Source organism: Sphaeramia orbicularis, unplaced genomic scaffold (assembly GCF_902148855.1).
Source record: "Sphaeramia orbicularis unplaced genomic scaffold, fSphaOr1.1, whole genome shotgun sequence".
NCBI classification, from domain to species: Eukaryota; Metazoa; Chordata; class Actinopteri; order Kurtiformes; family Apogonidae; genus Sphaeramia; species Sphaeramia orbicularis.
This window is the reverse complement of record NW_021941596.1, coordinates 15,216-34,627: the sequence shown is the minus strand read 5'-3', so window position 1 is coordinate 34,627 and position 19,412 is coordinate 15,216. Positions and strand designations below refer to the sequence as shown.

General features: G+C 43.0%; 1 protein-coding gene across 1 annotated transcript in view; it reads right to left on the bottom strand.

Moving 5' to 3' along the window:
* The window catches only part of LOC115416355 (double C2-like domain-containing protein alpha), a 31,230-nt gene extending 12,173 nt beyond the window's left edge, over positions 1–19,057 (bottom strand). The window contains exons 1-6 of the mRNA XM_030130098.1: positions 18,721–19,057; positions 15,335–15,414; positions 14,501–14,575; positions 12,220–12,329; positions 2,225–2,351; positions 1,231–1,290 (exon numbers count right to left, since the gene is read on the bottom strand). Coding sequence (XP_029985958.1) covers positions 1,231–1,290; positions 2,225–2,351; positions 12,220–12,329; positions 14,501–14,575; positions 15,335–15,414; positions 18,721–19,057 — 789 coding nt within the window. The remainder of the gene's footprint in view (positions 1–1,230; positions 1,291–2,224; positions 2,352–12,219; positions 12,330–14,500; positions 14,576–15,334; positions 15,415–18,720) is intronic.
* Between the last annotated feature and the right edge of the window lie 355 nt (positions 19,058–19,412).

Genomic DNA, 19,412 nt, shown 5'->3' with positions numbered 1-19,412 from the left:
CTTCGGCTTCAGAGAGTTTTTCCCAAACGGAACGTGTAGGATCTGCTGATCTTATTCCAGTTCTATTATGATATCTGGAACACGTTTACATTCAGCTGGACTGTTAAACAGTTTGACGTTTACGAATACGAGCAAATAACAAATTACCTGTTTCTAGATCCTAATTGAAAGAATGCAAGTTGGAGGTTGAGTTCAGAACGTGGGAAAACTGAAAAAAAAAAGAGTATTATTTTCAGAATAACAGCAAAAAGTGTCCTTTTGTTGCGTTGTCCTTTTATTGTGTTGTACTTTTATTGCTTTGTCCTTTTGTTGCGTTTTCCTTTTATTGTGTTGTCCTTTTGTTGCATTGTCCTTTTTAATTGCGTTGTCCTTTGGTTGTGTTGTCCTTCTGTTGTATTGTCCTTTTTAATTGCGTTGTCCTTTGGTTGTGTTGTCCTTCTGTTGTATTGTTCTTTTATTGCGTTGTCCTTTTGTTGCGTTGTCCCTTTGTTGCGTTGTCTTTTTGTTGCGTTGTCCTTTTATCGCGTTGTCCTTTTGTTGCGTTATCCTTCTGTCACGTTGTCCTTTTGCTGCGTTGTCCTTTTGTCGTGTTGTCCTTTTGTTGCGTTGTCCTTCTGTCATGTTGTCCTTGTATTGCATTGTCCTTTTGTTGCGTTGTCCTTTTATTGTTCTATTTTGTTCTAATCGTATGTTTTTGTTTTCTGTCTATGGACGACTGATCCAAATGATCATTTTCACTACAATCCGTCATATTTATGTCTGACGTTCATTACAGATGTTCATTCATGTTCACAAACTAAACAAACTAAACAAATGAATAAATGACCACATTTTGGAAAAAGGTCCAAACCGTCCCACTGAAGGACATTTCCAGTGGGTTTATGTTCCTGTTTTTTGCCTTTTTTATTTGCTCGGTTTTTTTGGATTTGTTTGCATTTGGATCATATTTATATTTAAAACTTGCACAGATGAGTTCCGGTTCTGAATCCTCCGTTTGTGTCGTTCAGTTCATTCTCAGTTTCTTGAACTTCCTTTAATTCTGGGTTTTTCTCTGTGGGTTTTTTTGAGGATAAACTGTCACTTTCATGACGGACAGACGTGTTAAATTTATCGACCTCGTGACCGTTTATCCCCAGATCACAGTGATGAGTGTTGACAGTGACAGACAACACAGATCGATGTCTTTATTTATTTATATATATATATATACACAGACGGACAGGACGGTACCTCTCGTAGATAACAGGATATTCCTCGTAGGGCTTCACCCATGGCGGTCGGCGACGGAACCTGGACGACCAAACAAACAAAGGAGTGTTTGAGCAGAATGATCCATTAGTTTAATTTGACATTATTGTGCGTCTTCACAACATCAATGATGTAAATGGATGAAACCATCAGACCCAGAGGAGAATACTACTGAATATAATCCACACGACAAACCCAATAAAAGACCCAACAACACAAACAGAACATCTGTGCACTTCTAATCCACCTCAGACACAGTTCCTGTCCTATAATTTACATCAGACTGTCTTTGTGTCAGACTTATTCCAGACATATTTCTATGTGAAAGTACTCAGATATTAGAACTGCACAAGGACATGTGACCTGGAAACAGGAGGTCAAAGGTCACCTGTGTTCAGTATTCTTCTGCTCCAGATGCATCCACAGGAGAAATGTGGAGCAGATAAAGGAATGAATCCAACAGAGAATGAGATTAAGTCCTTAAATGGACAGACGGACAGACAGGGGACAAAACCATTGGAATAGCCCTTTGTCCAGAATTTGGCCAAGGTATAAAAACCATGTAGAAACAAGACGACACTGACAAAAACAAGAAACAAGAAATGAGACATATACGATGAACACGTTTGGTTAAAATAATACATGGAAAATCATACACTGTCTCATTGGTGTGTTGGGAATGTTCCCTCCTCCGTTGTTCCCTCCCCCCTGTTCCCTCCTCCTTGTTCCTTCCTCCCTTGTTCCCTCCTCCCTTTTTCCCTCCTCCTTGTTCCCTCCTCCTTGTTCTCTCCTCCTTTTCCCTTGTTCCCTCCTCCATTGTTCCCTCCTCCCTTTTTCCCTCCTCCTAGTTCCTCCTCCCTTGCTTCCTCCTCATTGTTCCCTCCTCCTTGTTCCCTCCTCCCTTTTCCCTTGTTCCCTCCTCCTTGTTCTCTCCTCCTTTTCCCTTGTTCCCTCCTCCCATCCTGGTGGGCGTTACCGGGGGCGGGTGCTCCAGACAGGTGTGGAAGTGTTTGGTCTGATTCGGTTTCACTCGTTTTAAAGCCACTCTGGATTCTCCGATTAACTCATTATGAGTCAGTTTGTCTTCGTCACACACCGATAACCTGTAACCAACCAGGAGAGAACAGAAGAACATTAGCCAATTACATGTGGATGTTGTTTTATTTCCCTGAGACGATCATACATTACCAGTCCACTATCATAAACCCCGCCCATACCGTTTCAGATCCATAATAAATGTTAATATGTTCATTCTACATGGGCTAATTAGCATGCTTGCTGACAGACCATAGAAGTCAATACATATTGATGCTAACGTCAGCGCTAATGTAACTGACATGTTGTTTTGGATAATGAACACTCGGTGGACTTGTGTTTCTAGTTTTAATGAGCTGATTTTGGACTTTGAATCTCCCACAGATGGCAGCAGACGTCACCGTTCTCCACTTGAACATGGTCTTCATCTCTGAACGACGGCCTGGACCGTTTGTCTGATCGCTAACAGAAGCTGAATCCTTTGTTTTCGACTGTTTCTCTGAGACCCTTTGACTCGTCAAACCCACAAACATTTGGTGTTTTTATCCCTGAGTGGATGTGTTTGTGTTTGTGTGGGTTTAAAGGATCTGCACATGATTTTCTGTTCTGTACTTAGTGACGTCTGGAGATCATTAAAACCATCCAATGAGCATCAAATCAACGTCAAACCAGGAAAACAAAAATGCTGCAGCTCTGACACGTCACTTTTTACAGTGGAGACGAGGCATTCACTGACCCATTTATGACCCGTGTGTTTACTGTTGGTTTTAAGGCTGATGGACCATGAATGGACCGGTGTCTTCAGCAGACGTCCAACCACAGATTCGCTTAAAATGACGTACATCAGGGGTGTCAAACGTACAGTCCGCGGGCCAACCGGCCGCCAAAGGGTCCAAAAAAGGACACGAGTGGTGTTTGTAATGAATGGTGGAAATGATTTCTGACACTAGACAGTCTTTGAATGCACCATTTACCATCACAAGATGGGAAGACGTAACTTTGAACGTTCTTCTCTGATTTCATAATAATAAACCACCAGCTCTTGTTCAGTACGTTGTTTCATGGTGTTTTTCCGATGTCAAGGCGACATTACATGGTGTCAGAAGCGGCGCAAATGCCTAACGAGCCGAAATGTCCAAGTTTAACCCTCCGTCGGAGTTTAACTTCAGGAGCCCAGGAGAATGGCCGGAGTGGAAGCAAAGGTTCACACACTACAGGCTGGCAAAGAAACTGAACAAGGAAACCGGTGAGGTTCAGGTCTGCTCGCTTATTGATGCGATGGGCAGTGAGGCGGAGAAGATTTTTGCCTCGTTTGAGTTCGCGGGGGAAGATGAAAGAAAGAATACGACGTGGTTCTTGTCAAGTTTAATGAATATTTCATACCCAGACGAAACGTAATACACGAAAGAGCCTGCTTCTACCAACAAAATCAACAACAAGGAGAAAAGGCTGAAGCGTACATAAGAGTCCTGTAAGAACTGGCAGAGAACTGTGACTTTGGGGACAAGAGACGAACACAGGCTGGTTGTGGGCATTAGGGACAAGGAGTTGTCTCAGAAACTACAGCTCACAGCAGACCTGACGCTGGCTCACGTTATACAGCAGGTACGACAGTCAGAAGAGGTAGCTAAGCAAATTAGCCTCCAAGCTAGCGGTCCCTCACTTGAGCTGCAGGTCGCAAGCATCTCCGCAGAAGGACGTCGCAAAGTACAACACAAAAAGCACACTCCCCACGCTCAAGGAGAATCTCCAAGCTGTGGTAGGTGCGGCACGCAACACTATGACAAGAAGAAATGCCCTGCTGCTAAAAGTGTATGCAAAAAGTGCAACAAAAAGGGGCACTGGGCTCGTGTATGCCGTACTAAAGATTCAAGATTCAAGAGTTTTATTGTCATATGCACAGCAGAAACAGGTAGTTATACTATGCAGTGAAATTCTTATTCTGTTCATCTCCCTAAAAAAAAACACAGCACACTAAAAATGAATAAGAACAGGGGAAACAATAGCAATAATAAAAATCAACTATAAAAAAAATTAAAACAGTAAAACAATTAAAACCAGCAGTAGAGTGTTCAGTGCAGCCAGAAATAAAGCGTTCAGTGCACCAGCAGTAAAGTGTTCAGTGCATCAGTGTGTGCTTGTGTTGTGTGGGGGATGTTTAAGTGATTCATTGAGAAGCCTGATGGCCTGTGGGTAAAAACTGTTTGCCAGCCTTGTGGTCTTAGACTTCAAACTCCTGTAACGTCTGCCTGATGGTAGGAGTGTGAAGAGTGAGTGTTGTGGATGTGTACTGTCTCTGATCAGGTTGTGTGTTCTTCGTAAGACTCTGGTTTTGTAAATGTCCTGCAGTGAGGGGAAGGCTGCCCCAGTAATGTGCTGTGAAGTCTTGATCATCCGCTGGAGTGCCTTCCTGTTTTGTGCTGTGCAGTTTCCGTACCAGACTGTGATGGAGGCGGTGAGGACACTCTCGATAGTGCATCTGTAGAAGCAGCTGAGGATTTTGGTTGACATGCCAAATTTCCTCAGTCTTCTCAGAAAGTACAATCTCTGTTGGGACCTCTTGATAATTTGTTGGGTGTTTTGAAACCAGGTGAGGTCCTCGCTGATGTAAATGCCAAGAAACTTGAAGGTTTTCACCCTCTCCACCTCAGTCTCGTCAATATACAGGGGTTTGTGTGGCTCCTTTTCCCTTGTTCTTAGGTCAATAATCATCTCTTTGGTCTTGTCTGTGTTGAGATGAAGGTTGTTGTCATGACACCAAGTCACCAGGTCTGCCACCTCTCTTCTGTATGATGTTTCAACCCCACCAGTGATCAGGCCAATGACTGTAGTGTCATCCGCAAATTTAATGATGCTGGTGTTGTTCTGGGAGGCCACATAGTCATAGGTGAAGAGCTTGTAGAGGAGCGGACTCAGCACACATCCCTGTGGTATCCCTGTGCTTACTGTTCTTGAGCTGGATGTGCGGTTGTGGACTCTGACTGAGGTCTGTCTGTTAAGAAGTTCAGCACCCAGTTACAGGGGGAGGGTTTCAGTCCAAGTGTGAGGAGCTTGTCAGTGAGTTTGTGGGGGCTAACTGTGTTGAATGCTGAGCTATAGTCTATAAAAAGCATTCTGACATATGTGTCCTGTCCCTCTAGGTGTGAAAGGGCTGTGTGAATGGCAGTGTTGACTGCGTCATCGGTGGACCGGTTCTGGCGGTATGCGAACTGTAGAGGGTCCACAGTGTCCGGGATGCTTTTTTTGATGTGGGTCATGACTATCCTTTCAAAGCACTTCATTGTGATTGGGGTGAGTGCTATGGGGCGATAGTCATTTAAGCAGGTCTCATGACTTTTCTTGAGTATGGGCACTATGGTGGTGTACTTAAAGCAGGTGGGTACAGAGGCTTGTGCAAGGGACAGGTTGAATATGTCAGCAAATACATCAGCTAGCTCTGATGAACAAACCCTGAGTGCACAGCCTGGGATGTTGTCTGGGCCTGCTGCTTTTTGTGGATTTGTTTTACTCAGAACCCTGCGCACATCTGCTGATGTCACCATGAGAGGTGAGTCCTGTGTGCTCCTCATGCCCAGCGTCCCTCTCTGCTGGTCAGAGTTTTGACCTTCAAAGCGAGCGTAGAACGCATTCAACTCATCTGGCAGTGTGGTTTGGCTGGATGTAGTTGCTCTGCTCCTTTGTCGATACTCTGTGATGTGCTGAAGCCCGGCCCACATGCGTCGGGGGTCTGGGGTGGAATAGTAGCCCTCCAGCTTCTGTCTGTACTGTCTTTTGGCCTCTCTGATGGCTCTCCTCAGGTCATATCTGGTCTTTTTGTATTCCTCAGTGGTGCCCATGACAAATGCAGACGAACGTGCACGTAACTTGGCCCTTACATCACAGTTTATCCAAGGTTTTTGATTGGGGTATTTTCTGTAGTGCTTTGTGGTGATGACAGTCTCTATGCATGTGCTAATGTAGCCGGTAACTACAGAAGCATATTCATCCAGATCAACAGTACAGTCTTCCCTCCCAGCTGCAGTTCTAAACACATCCCAGTTTGTACAGCTAAAGCAGTCCTGAAGTACTAAATCGGTTTCTTCATTCCACACTTTAACTGCTGTACTTACTGGGGGGGCTTGCTTGAGGAGCTGTCTGTACGTTGGGTACAGGAATATGGAGATGTGGTCAGCTTTTCCAAAATGGGGTCTTGGGACAGCCTTAAAAGCACCCTTCACAGCACCCTTCACGTTGCTATAGGCGTGGTCCAGAGTATTGTTTTCCCTTGTAGGAAAGCTTACGTGCTGGTAGTATTTGGGGAGAACAGTTTTGAGGTTGCAGTGGTTGAAATCTCCAGTTATGATGAATACAGCGTCTGGTTGTTTGGTCTCTTGTTCGCTGATGACGTCATGCAGGTAGCCCAGTGCGCTAGCAGCGTTAGCTCGTGGTGGTATGTAAACAGTTGTTAAAAACACAGCGCTGAACTCCCGAGGCAAATAAAAAGGTCTGCATTTCACCATCAGCAGCTCAATGTCCAGTGAGCAGCGTTTCTCAATAATCCGTACATCTCAAACACCACCGTTTATTTACGTAAACACAGACGATGACGCCTCTATGTTTACCTGATGCTGATGTCCGGTCTCCTCGGTAAGTAGCGTGTGTTTCCAAATGGATCGCCGAGTCCGGTGTATCCTCCGTAAGCCAGGTTTCTGTGAAAGTGAGCACACAGCACTCTCTGATCTCACGTTGAGTTGTAATCCTTGCCCTCAGCTCGTCCATCTTATTTTCTAGAGAGCGGACATTGGCTAGAAGAAGGCTTGATAGCAGTGGCCTGGTAGCTCTAGCTTTTAGCCTAGCATGCAGGCTGACATAAAGTTGTCAATGAACTCAATGAAAACACCCAATACCAGTTCTTAGGTGAAGTTTCTGGCCCAGCAAACCCAGATAAATGAACTGTGACTTTAAACATTGCAGATGTTCCCCTGACCTTCAAAATAGATACTGGGGTGGATGCAAGTGTCATCGGAGACAAAAAAATTCAATCTACTCACTAAGAAATACAAATTGTCTCCCACAACAACACCCTTCTCAGGAGCCGGAGGTCCACTCAAGTGTTTTGGGATGTTCAAGGCCAACACGGAATATAAAGGAGAAAACTATACATTTCCAGTGTATGTGATTAGAGGAAATAGCTGCCTACTCAGCCGCAAAGAAGCAGTCACGATGGGTCTTGTAAAGAGAGTAGAGGAGGTCAGTGCTGTGTTCGGAACCAGTGGTTTGTTAAAGACTGAACCTGTGAAAATCCTACTCAAAGACAATGCACAGCCATATGCAGTTCATGTGGCAAGAAGAGTCCCACTACCGCTCATGCCGCTTGTTAAAAAAGAGCTGCAGAGACTAGAGACAGAGGGCATCATTGAAAAAGTAACTGAGCCCACTGAATGGTGCGCAGCAATGGTGCCAGTTCTTAAGCCCAATAAAGTTGAGGTGAGATGCTGTGCAGACTTAAGAAACTAAACAAAGCAGTAGCATGAGAGAAATATGTGTTGCCTACAATGGAAGAGATAATGCCAAGACTCTCAGGATCTAAAGTCTTTACGTCTCTGGACGCTGCAAGTGGGTTTTACCAAATCCCGTTGCACAAAGATAGTCGCAAACTAACCACCTTCATTACTCCCTTTGGGAGATACGCCTTTTGCAGACTTCCATTTGGGATATCGAGTGCCCCGGAGATATTTCAGCGCAAGATGGCAGAGACACTGCAGGGGCTGGAAGGTACAGAGGTGTATATGGATGACATCCTGGTCCATGGAGACACAGAAGAGGAACATGACAAACGCTTGGAGCAGGTCCTGAGAGTGATCGAAGCAGCCGGTCTGAAACTGAAGAAAGGCAAGTGTAAATTCAAACAGAGACAAATCAGATTCCTGGGGCACATCATTGACGGAAATGGGGTGAGACCAGACCCAGCAAAAGTGGACGGTATTGAAAATTTTCCCAGACCCCAGAATGTTGCTGAGCTTAGACGTTTTATCGGTATGGTCAACTACTTAGCCAAGTTTATTCCGGAGATGTCTTCAGTTGGACAACCACTTTATGAACTACTCAAAACCAGATCAGAGTGGCAGTGGGGTTCAGCGCAGGAATCCTCCTTCCAGAGACTGAAATCCGCACTGGTATCTGCGCCAGTGCTCACCTTCTACAATGCTAACATGCCCACGATGATGTTGGCTGACGCCAGCAGTTATGGGCTTGGCGGAGTTCTGCTACAGCAGCATGGAGAAGATTGGAAGCCAGTCGCGTACTGCTCCAGACAACTTCGAGATCCGGAAACCAGGTATGCGCAAATAGAGAAGGAATGCCTGGCAAGTGTCTGGGCCTGTGAGCGCTTTGAGAAGTACCTGATTGGACTCGAGACTTTCACATTGATCACTGACCACAAGCCCTTAGTGCCTTTAATGAATAACAAGGACTTGGACAGTGTCCCACTAAGGTGCCAGAGACTTCTGATGAGACTGATGCGTTTTAATGCAGAAGCAGTATACGCACCAGGCAAGACCCTAGCAGTGGCAGACGCACTTTCTCGGGGTCCACTGGAACATGTCAGCGATGATCAGATGGAGGAAGACGTGACGGCACACATCGGAGCAGTTAGCCATCTACCAGCCACCCCTCAGAAACTGCAGCAGATCAGAGACTTCACCGCCCAAGACCCCCAGCTTCAGTTAGTGAAACAGCTCACTCAGACAGGCTGGTCAGAGTATGAAAGGCAGGTCCCCGAAGCTGTCAGGGATTTTTACAAAGTGCGGGGTGAACTGTCATTCCCACCTCCATGAGGTCCGAGATAATAGAGAGGATTCACGACGGTCACCAAGGCTTAGTGAAATGCAGAGAGCGAGCCAAACAGTTGGTGTGGTGGCCAGGGATATCCAAAGACATAAAAGCTAAAGTTTCACAGTGTGATTTTTGTACCAAAAACAGACACACCCAGATTAAGGAACCACTCATGTCAACAGTACTGCCAGATAGACCGTGGCAAAAAGTGGGTGTAGACTTATGCGAGTACAACAAGCAAACCTATTTGGTAGCTTCTGATTATTACTCTCGTTACCTTGAGATTCTGAACTTACCAGCAGCCACAACCACTCAGGTTATAGGCAGGCTAGGGGCCACATTTGCTAGATTTGGTATTCCAGAGGAGCTCGTTAGTGATAATGGGCCTCAGTTTACATCAGAGGAGTTCAGGAGGTTTAGCAGAGAGTTTGATTTTGTCCACACTACATCCAGTCCGCATTACGCGCAAAGTAATGGACATGCAGAAAGAGCAGTGCAGATAGCAAAAGGGATCCTTAAGCAGGAAAACCCCCTCCTAGCTCTTATGGTTTATAGGAGCACTCCCACTGCTTCTACAGGCTTTAGCCCAGTGGAGCTGCTGATGGGCCGCAAGATCAGAACAACGCTGCCGACCCTGTCCACTAACCTGGATCCAAGCTGGCCAAACGGAGAGGAGATGCGCTCTGCGGATGCTGCGGCTAAGCTGAAACAGGCTTTCTACTACAACCGCAGGAATGGAGTTCGTCCCTTACCACTGCTGGACTCTGGAGATAGGGTCCTGATGAAACTGGACAATGAGAGACAATGGACTACACCAGGGATAGTACAAAGTAACTGTTCTACTCCCCGGTCTTATGTTGTGGTCACACCTCAAGGAGGATGTTACAGGCGTAACCGGTGTCACCTTTTGCAAGTGCCTGCTGCTCCCACACATCCAGCTGCTAGCGGTTCTCCAAAAGATCCTGCCCCTGAGATCAGTGGTTCTACCACTGAGAGCTCATCGTCACCAAAGACAGGGACAGAGACAGTTACAGTCACTCGTTCAGGCCGAGTGAGTAAGCCACCCCCTAGGTTGGATCTCTAGCCATAGTAAGAGGATATTAAATGTTTCTTGTGTTGTATTCAAAGATATTTTGCTCTAAAAAGAGAAATGCTTTATTTTGGTAAAAGCAAGAATGTAATGTTATGAAACCCTTATAAGATGCTGTTAAAAAAAAAAAAAAAAAAAAAAAAAGTGCTCTCTAGCTATTGCACATTGCAGCTGTGTTAAAGATATAGTTCTTGTTTATATTTGATTGTTGACATACTAAGTAGTTATGGTTACAGAGACTGGGTGGAGTGACGTAATAATATTAATGTGAACATTGCTTTCTCAAAAGAGGGGGAGATGTAATGAATGGTGGATGTGATTTCCGACACTAGGTGGTCTTTGAATGCACCATGTACCATCGCAAGATGGGTAGACATAACTTTGAACGTTCTTCTCTGATTTCATAATAATAAACCACCAGCTCTTGTTCAGTACGTTGTTTCGTGGTGTTTTTCCGATGTCAAGGCGACATTACAGTGTTGAAGTGGTTTTAGTTCAGGGTCTGATGGGAATGCCAGTAAAATAATAGAATAACAAGAAAAGCACTCAGAGAGCGCAGACCTCTGCCAAGACAGATCTGCTCCCCCTGATCACCAAAATGTAATCAGTTCTTCCTTGTGCCAGTATCAACATTTCCTGAAAATTTCATGAAAATCCGTCCATAACTTTTTGAGTTATCGTGCTAACAAACAGACGTGCAAACACACAAAGCAAAGTGATCACAATACCTCCTGGCGGAGGTAGTAACTGACAAATAATGACAACTACAAATGTTGTCCTTGGTTTCATGTGAAAAAAGTCAAACTACATTACAAAATTATTTACTTTTTTTTTTTTTTTTTTTTTTTTTTTACAAATTTCAGTTTTTGTTAAATGATAGTTTGTAAATTTATATTTAATGTTTTGGTTTTTTAGGGGTTTTTTTTACACTTAAACAAAGAAAATTTGTAGTTGTCGTTATTTCTATGTTTCTATGTTATTATTTTAGTGGTCTGACCTGTTGACTATTTTGATAAATTTTGCTCATTGTGTAGATTATGTCATTAATTTCTGTTTATTTACGTGTCTATTTCAGTCATTTGGTTTCATATTTTGCTTATCTTGGTTGTTTTTGCTCATTTTTTGTGTTATTTATCTTCATTTTTGTTTGTTTCGTCGGTTATTTTGTTTGTTTTCGCTTATTTTGTTGCTTATGTTGTTTATTTATTGTTCACCAGGATTATGCATGTTGACCAGAGGAACCATAGGAAACCATATATGGACCCCAGGGGGCGGAGCTGCAGGACAAAAGGGTTGTGGGTAAGATAATGTAATGTTTATTTACCCTGAAAGCCTTTGTGTCATTGAATATCAGACTGATGAATATTTTATTTCCATTAAACTCCGGTTCTGTTTCCATGTGTAAAATTCTCACCACAACTCCAACAATAAGCACTAAAAATGTCCAAGAGTGTCAGGATTTTACTAAAAAGTTGTCAGTTTTCACCCAATTAATATGAAACGTTTCTTTAAAACTTCAACGTCAAAGATGTAACAAGATGTAAACAACAAAACCTGACGCTGGAGGCAGAAACTGAAAACAGAGACGTGGACCGGCTTCACATTAACGCCTGGGGGAAGCATGGCGTTGTGGGCGGAGCCTCATGATTGTATGTGTCCTGGTGAGTTTTAGACAAATGACGGATGAGTAGAAACATGTTCACGGTTCCATGACGGCTTCACTGAGTCTTTACACAGATGAAACCTTCAGCCTCCATTTGGCCACGCCCACCTACCCCCCCAGCCCCTCCCCCTCTGAGCCGAGCTCTATCAGAACCTGCAACAGTCCTCATCTGTAAAACACCTGATGGATCAAACACCTGATGGACTTGGTTCTGGTCCTGGTTCTGGTTCTGGTTCTGGTTCTGGTTCTGGTCCTGGTTCTGGCTCTAGTCTCAGTTCTGGTTCTGGTCCTGGTTCTGGTTCTAGTCTTGGTTCTGGTTCTGGTTCCGGTTCACAGTAAACAGACTGAATCCCACCTGAACGTCTCTTACCTTAGGGTTTTACGGTGCATGTCTTCTTCTGTGATTCCAACATACGTCAACGTTTCATTCCAAACCGGGTTCAGACAGTTTCGGATCGTCTTGGTCTTCAACTTATTGGCCTGAAGAGCAAATGTAAAGATAAGACCAGTGAAGAAAAGAGACAAAAACGAACAAAATAATAATAAAAATGAACAACAAACGAAGAAAATAATAATGAAAATAGAATAAAACAAAGAAAATAATAATGAAAACAGACAAAAACAAAAAAAATAATAATGAAAACAGACAAAATGAGTAAAATAATAATGGAGAGACAAAAACAAAGAAAATAATAATGAAAAGAATCAAAAACAAAGAAAATAATGAAAACAGACAAAAACAAAAAAAAATAATAATGAAAACAGACAAAAATGAGTAAAATAATAATGAAGAGAGACAAAAACAAAAATAATAATGAAAAGAATCAAAAGCAAAGAAAATCATAATGAAAAGAGACAAAAATGAAGAAAATAATATTGAAAATGGTCAAAAACAAAAATAAATAAATAAATTAATTAATTAATTAAAAAAAAGACAAAAAACAAAGAAAATAATAATTAAAATAGACCACATCACCCGTGGACCCAATAAACACATGGACAAACATAAGATTGGACTTTGGTTTTTCAGATTTTTTCCGTGTTCTTCAGAGTTTAACAGTTTTAAAAAGTGAACCGACTTTAGTTTGATGGTATTTAAGTCTAAACCCTTGGTGTAGACTGTAGAGGAGGAGGATTATACCAGCGTTTTAAAGGTGAAGTATGCCAGTCTTTTAAAGGTGGATTATACCAGCGTTTTAAAGGTGAAGTATGCCAGTCTTTTAAAGGTGGATTATACCAGCGTTTTAAAGGTGAAGTATACCAGTGTTTTAAAGGTGGATTATACCAGTGTTTTAAAGGTGAAGTATACCAGTGTTTTAAAGGTGGATTATACCAGTGTTTTAAAGGTGAAGTATACCAGTGTTTTAAAGGTGGATTATACCAGCGTTTTAAAGGTGGATTATACCAGTGTTTTAAAGGTGAAGTATACCAGTGTTGTAAAGGTGGATTATATCAGTATTTTAAAGGTGGATTATACCAGTGTTTTAAAGGTGAAGTATACCAGTGTTTTAAAGGTGGATTATACCAGTGTTTTAAAGGTGGATTATACCAGTGTGTCATGTCAGCTGTTGGACTTTGTCTGTCTTTTCTGTTTTGTTTGTCGTTTCCTGTTTTATTTTGTTAAGTTTCCCTCATGTGTCTTGTCTGTTGTCTTTACTTCCTCTCCCTGATCGTGTTCACCTTTTCCCTGATTACCTGACTCCTCCCTGATTATCTCCACCTGTGTCTCATTGTCTTCCCGCCCTCCTGTGTATTTAAACCCTCAGTCTTCCCCTGTTCAGTTGCCAGTTTGTGCTCTACAACTAGTTTGTGTTCACTTACCAGCGTTTCTTGGATCCTGTTCGTTTGTCTGCCGTGTTTGACCTGTTTTCGTCCCTCGACCATCGATTCAGCCTGTTCCTATCCTGCCTGCCTGTTCCCGACCTGGTTCGTTTACCCGACTCTGTCTCTGCCTGCTCCTTTTATTACCTCAGCCTCCAACGATCACCTGTGCTTCGACCTCCGCCTGGATTACTACCGTGAGTTAGCCTGTCCCCCATGTACCGTTGCTTGTATGACTGTCTTTCCGTGTATGACCTGGCTTGTTTATTGACCACCCTCTGTCTGTCCCTAGTGGGGATTCCGTTGGGGTTTTCCCGGCTCGGCCCAGCCGATCGCCTGTCGTTACCACCCGCAGCCCAGACGTTTATCCCCGGAACCAGAGGCTCCACAGGAATTATATATTCTCTGTGTTGTTCCATTTTCCCTGTTAAAGTGTTTAATAAAAACACTAAACCTTATTGGTTTCTTGTGGTCTTGCTTTTGGGTTCAGCCTTTGTACTCAGCCTTTTACACAGTGTTTTAAAGGTGAAGTATACCAGTGTTTTAAAGGTGAAGTATACCAGTGTTTTAAAGGTGAAGTATACCAGTGTTTTAAAGGTGAAGTATACCAGTGTTTTAAAGGTGGATTATACCAGTGTTTTAAAGGTGGATTATACCAGTGTTTTAAAGGTGAAGTATACCAGTGTTTTAAAGGGGGATTATACCAGTGTTTTAAAGGTGAAGTATACCAGTGTTTTAAAGGGGGATTATACCAGTGTCAGTGTGTTTTGAAGGTGGATTCATTTGTTGTTTTACCACGGTCGTCTGTGGTGTTTGGTGGATGTTTGTACCTTGCAGGCTCCAGGTAGAAGGTGCAGTTTAACGTATGGATCGGCCAAACCGTTAAAGTCCATCGGCTTCAAACCCTGAAGGAAAAAACAAAGAAAGAAACAATATAATGACTTTATTTATTTATTTATTTGACCTTTATTTAACCACATCTGTGTGGACGTTTGTTTGGACATCAGTGTTGACATCTGTGTGGATGTCTATGTGGACGTCCGTGTGGATGTGGATGGTTTTACTCTGGTTTTTACTGAGTGGACACATGTTCAGAGGACACTGACCTTAAATTTGATCCAGGACAGAACGGTCGATTTCTGGGTTTAATTGAATGAAGGTGAATCAGTCACAGCCTCAATCACATTAAACAGACACGACCAATGGAAGGAGGAAAAAACCACAACACACGAACGCATCAGCAGGTTTATAGACAACGACCACCGGGTTTAAGATGGAGTTAACGAAGGGACAGAGTTAACAAAGGGGTTTAAGACAGAGTTAATGAAGGGACAGAGTTAAGGAAGGAAATCAGAGGGTAGAGATGCACACAAACACTAACACAATGCACACAAACACAACAAAACAAACACAAATTCAGTTCAGTGTTGTTCTCTATTCTGTTGTCTGTTGTGTGTCTGTTGTGTACCTTGGCTCTCAGTGCAGTGCAGTTCACTGTGTGTCTGTTGTGTACCTTGGCTCTCAGTGCAGTGCAGTGCAGTTCACTGTGTGTCTGTTGTGTACCTTGGCTCTCAGTGCAGTGCAGTTCACTGTGTGTCTGTTGTGTGTCTGTTGTGTACCTTGGCTCGCAGTGCAGTGCAGCTCACTGTGTGTCTGTTGTGTACCTTGGCTCTCAGTACAGTGCAGTGCAGTTCACTGTTGCTCTGTTCGTATCTCAGTTCAAACTCCAACGTTCCCAAAGCAGCTGAAAAAAAACACACAAACACTGAATTAGAATCAGATGGAAAAACAACCAACCAATCAGAGGACAGGAAATACAACAGAAGAAGAGGAGGCGGAGTCATGTGACTCAGTGACACATGGCCACGGTCACATGTCAAAGCAAAGAGACAATAAAACATGTTTATTCATTGGAGTCGATTGTGTTTGAGTTTGGATTAGAAACAACACACACAAATGAACACGTGTACATCTGACCAACACCAGCAAAAACGACAACAAAGACACAAACAAATGCACCTGAGGACGACAACAACACAACAAAAACACACAAACAACACAAGTAAAACCAACAAAACCAAACACAACAAAGGATGGAAAACAACAAATATGAACAAAACACTGAACACAACATGACAACCATGGGTTAGGGTGTTGTGTGTTTGTGTTTGTTGTGTTTTGTGTTTGTTGTGTTTCCATGGTCGTCGTCGTGTTTTTGGAGGTGTTTTATTTTTGTGGTTGTTGTATTTCTGTGATGATTATGTTTGTCATTGTGTTTCTGTGGTTGTTGTGTTGTCATTGTTGTGTTTGTTGTGTTTATTGTTGTGTTTCTGTGGTTGTTGTATGTTTGTCGTTGCGTGTTTATTGTTGTGTTTCTGTGGTCATTGTGTTGTGTGTCTGGTGATTGTGTGTTTCTTGTTGTGTGTTTCTTGTTGAGTTTTCTTGCTCATTTTGTTGTTGTGTGCCTGTGGTTGTTGTGTGTTTGTTGTGTTTTGTTTCCTTTGTGTGTTTGTTGTGGGGTGTTTGTTGTTGTGTGTCTGTTGTTGTGTTTGTTGTGTTTTGTCTCCTTTTGTGTTTTCTTGTCGTGTGTTTGTTGTTGTTGTTTGTTGTGTTTTGTCTCCTTTGTGTGTTCTTTGTGTGTCTGTTTTTGTTGTGTTTTGTGTACTTTGTGTGTCCTTTGTCTGTTGTCTTGTGTTTGTTGTGTGTCCTTTGTGTGTGCTTTGTATGTCTGTTGTGTGTTTGTTGTCCTTTGTGTTTGTTGTGTTGTGTGTACTTTGTGTGTCCTTTATGTGTCTCTTTTCACTCCCTTGCTGTGAGTCTAAATCCACTTTAGTGAATCATCATCTGTCATGTGAATGTGGATCAGATCCGTCACATGTCGACGCGTAAAATCCTCTTAAACACATCAGAAGGAACATGTTCATATGTATGTTCCTGCCCCCCCCCACTGGGCCCCCCACCCCCCCCTCCTGTGGCTCTGATTTAGAGGGTTACAGTCACTGGTGTAAATATACATCAGCTGTGTTCCGTTCACTTGGTTCTATTATATGTTCATGGTTAATGTAAACTGTGGATCTGGACTCAGTAGCGCAGCCGCTGCCGCCGCCGTTGCCGCCGCCGTTGCCACTGCCGTTGCCATCGCCGTTGCTGCTCCCAGGGACAGGGTTTCCGCCATTTGATGGTCCAAATCCAGCATGTGCAGTGAAGCAGCAGCAGCTTTAAGGCACATTTATACTTGGGACGCTCTGAGCTGCACATACACAACCTGACAAAACACATTTACATCACAAACATCACAACCACCCACCTCCTGTCACCACGGCGACTGCGCAATCACACGCCACTAGGATGCACGAGGTTCAGATTAAAAAGACAAAACATTTGGAACGCGGTTTAACAAAGACACAAGATCCGACAAAGGAAACATCTGTCAGGATGACCCAGGGCTGTAGCTGTGGAACAGTGACCCCAACTGGACCACAGCGGAACTGAAAACAACGACGATGCTAACTGAACCAAACTGAACTGAACTGAAACTAAATGAACCAAACCAAACTAAGCTGAAAACTGAACCGAACCAAGCCAAAATGAACCAAAACACAACAAAATGAACCAAACTAAACTAAACCAAACTGAAACTGAACCAAAATGACACTAACTGAACCAAACAAACTGAACCGAAAACTGAAAACCGAAACGAACTGAACCAAAACAAAACAAAATGAACCAAACCGAACTGAACTGAGAACGAACCAAACCGAGCCAATATGAACCAAACCAAATAGAGCCGAACTGAAGTGAACCGAACTGAACTCAACCAAACTAAGCTGGAATGAAACAAACTGAACTGAAAACTGAACCAAACTGAGCCAAAATGAACCAAAAAAATCCAAAACAAACAAACTAAGCTAGGCTGAACCAAACCGAACCAAACCAAGCCAAAATGAATCAAACCAAACTGAACGAACTAGTGTCATGTATTTAACCTTTACTTATTTCTTGGTATAATTGACTGTCTGTTAGTTGGAGTAGAATGTGTGTCTGTTCTCATGTTCTAGTCCATGTGAGGACAGAACCCCATGTGTACTGTTGTGGATGTTGTGTGTTTCCAAGTTGTGTAGTCGTTGTGTGTATATTGTATGTGTATATGTTGTGCATTTCTGGGTTGTGTAGTCATTGTGTGTATATGGTGTGTATATTGTGTATATGTTGTGTATATTGTGTAGTGGGACTACTTGAACCATCCATTGTGTAGTTGTTGTGTGTATATGTTGTGTATATTGTGTATATGTTGTGTATATTGTGCAGTTGGACTACTTGAACCCTGCGTCCGTCTCGTCATAACCCGACCATCTGTGGTTCAACTCCACTCTGATTCCGCCCACGTCAACTTCAGCGCCGAGGTGAAACTGACGCTGATGAAACCTGAGCCTTGCAGGGAATTGTGGGTGAAAACCCTCCTGTTATTGAAAATGTGTCCTGTTTGATCAAAGCCTGGAGTTTTCAGACACAATCTAGTCCTCATTAAGGGAAACAGAACGGAAGATCTGTCAGACCAAACCCATCACACCTTCACATTAATAAAGAAAGAAAAGAGCAAGCACCGATTAGTCGGCTTCATTAGCTCCGCCCTCTACATTTATCCTGGTTTTAGGACTAAAGCATCATCGTGTTCAGTCCTCAGTCACTGTAAATACAGTAAATACTGTATTCACTGTATTTACAGTATTTGCTGTATTTACTTATTTACAATATTTGCTGAATTTATTTATTAACAGTAAATACAGTATTTACTGTATTTACTTAATTACAGTATTTACTGAATTTATTTATTGTATTTGCTGAAATTTACTGTATTTAATTTACAGTATTTACTGTATATCCAGTAAGTACTGTAAATACTATATTTACTGTAAATACAGTATTTACTTATTTACAGTATTTACTGAATTTATTTACAGTATTTACTTTACAGTATTTACTGTATTTATTTATTTACTTACAGTATTTACTGTAAATACCCCCCCTCCCCCTATTGCCATGGACTTACTGCAGTCGTCGCTGTCGTCACTGTTCATCTCCACCGACGTGTCCACGCTGCTGGTCAACGACAATGATCCGGCTCCGCCCCCCCAACCCTGGCCCCGCCCCTGAGCCAACACTGGGGACAGCAGGTTGGCCCCGCCCATCCCAGGCGCCACAACGCCGGGGCTCAGCGACAGCGGTGAGGAGGCGGGGTTAGGGGACACGGGGGTGGGGGAAGTGGGAGAGAGGCGGGGGAAGTAGGCGGAGATCTGTTGGATCGGTCTGATTGGACCGGGGCAAACATCGATGGCCATGTGCTCCTGGATGGTGATGCTGAGCTTCTTACCCCTCCGCACCGTCATAGAGTCTGCAAAGACCACCAAGGACATTAGCGTTATCTTCAGAAGGCTGCGTTAGCTTAAAGAGGGTTTACATTAGCATTAGAGACTGGAAACACAGGTGGTTTAACGTTAGCAAAGAGGGTTTAGGTTCGCATTAGAGACTGGAACAGAGGAGGTTAGCATTAGCTTAAAGAAGGTTATGTTAGCTTAAAGAGGGTTTATGTTAGCATTAGAGGCTGGAAACACAGGTGGTTAATGTTAGCTTAAAGAGGGTTATGTTTGCTTAAAGAGGGGTTACGTTAGCATTAGAGGCTGGAAACACAGGTGGTTAACCTTAGCTTAAAGAGGGTTTAGGTTAGCATTAGACACTGGAACA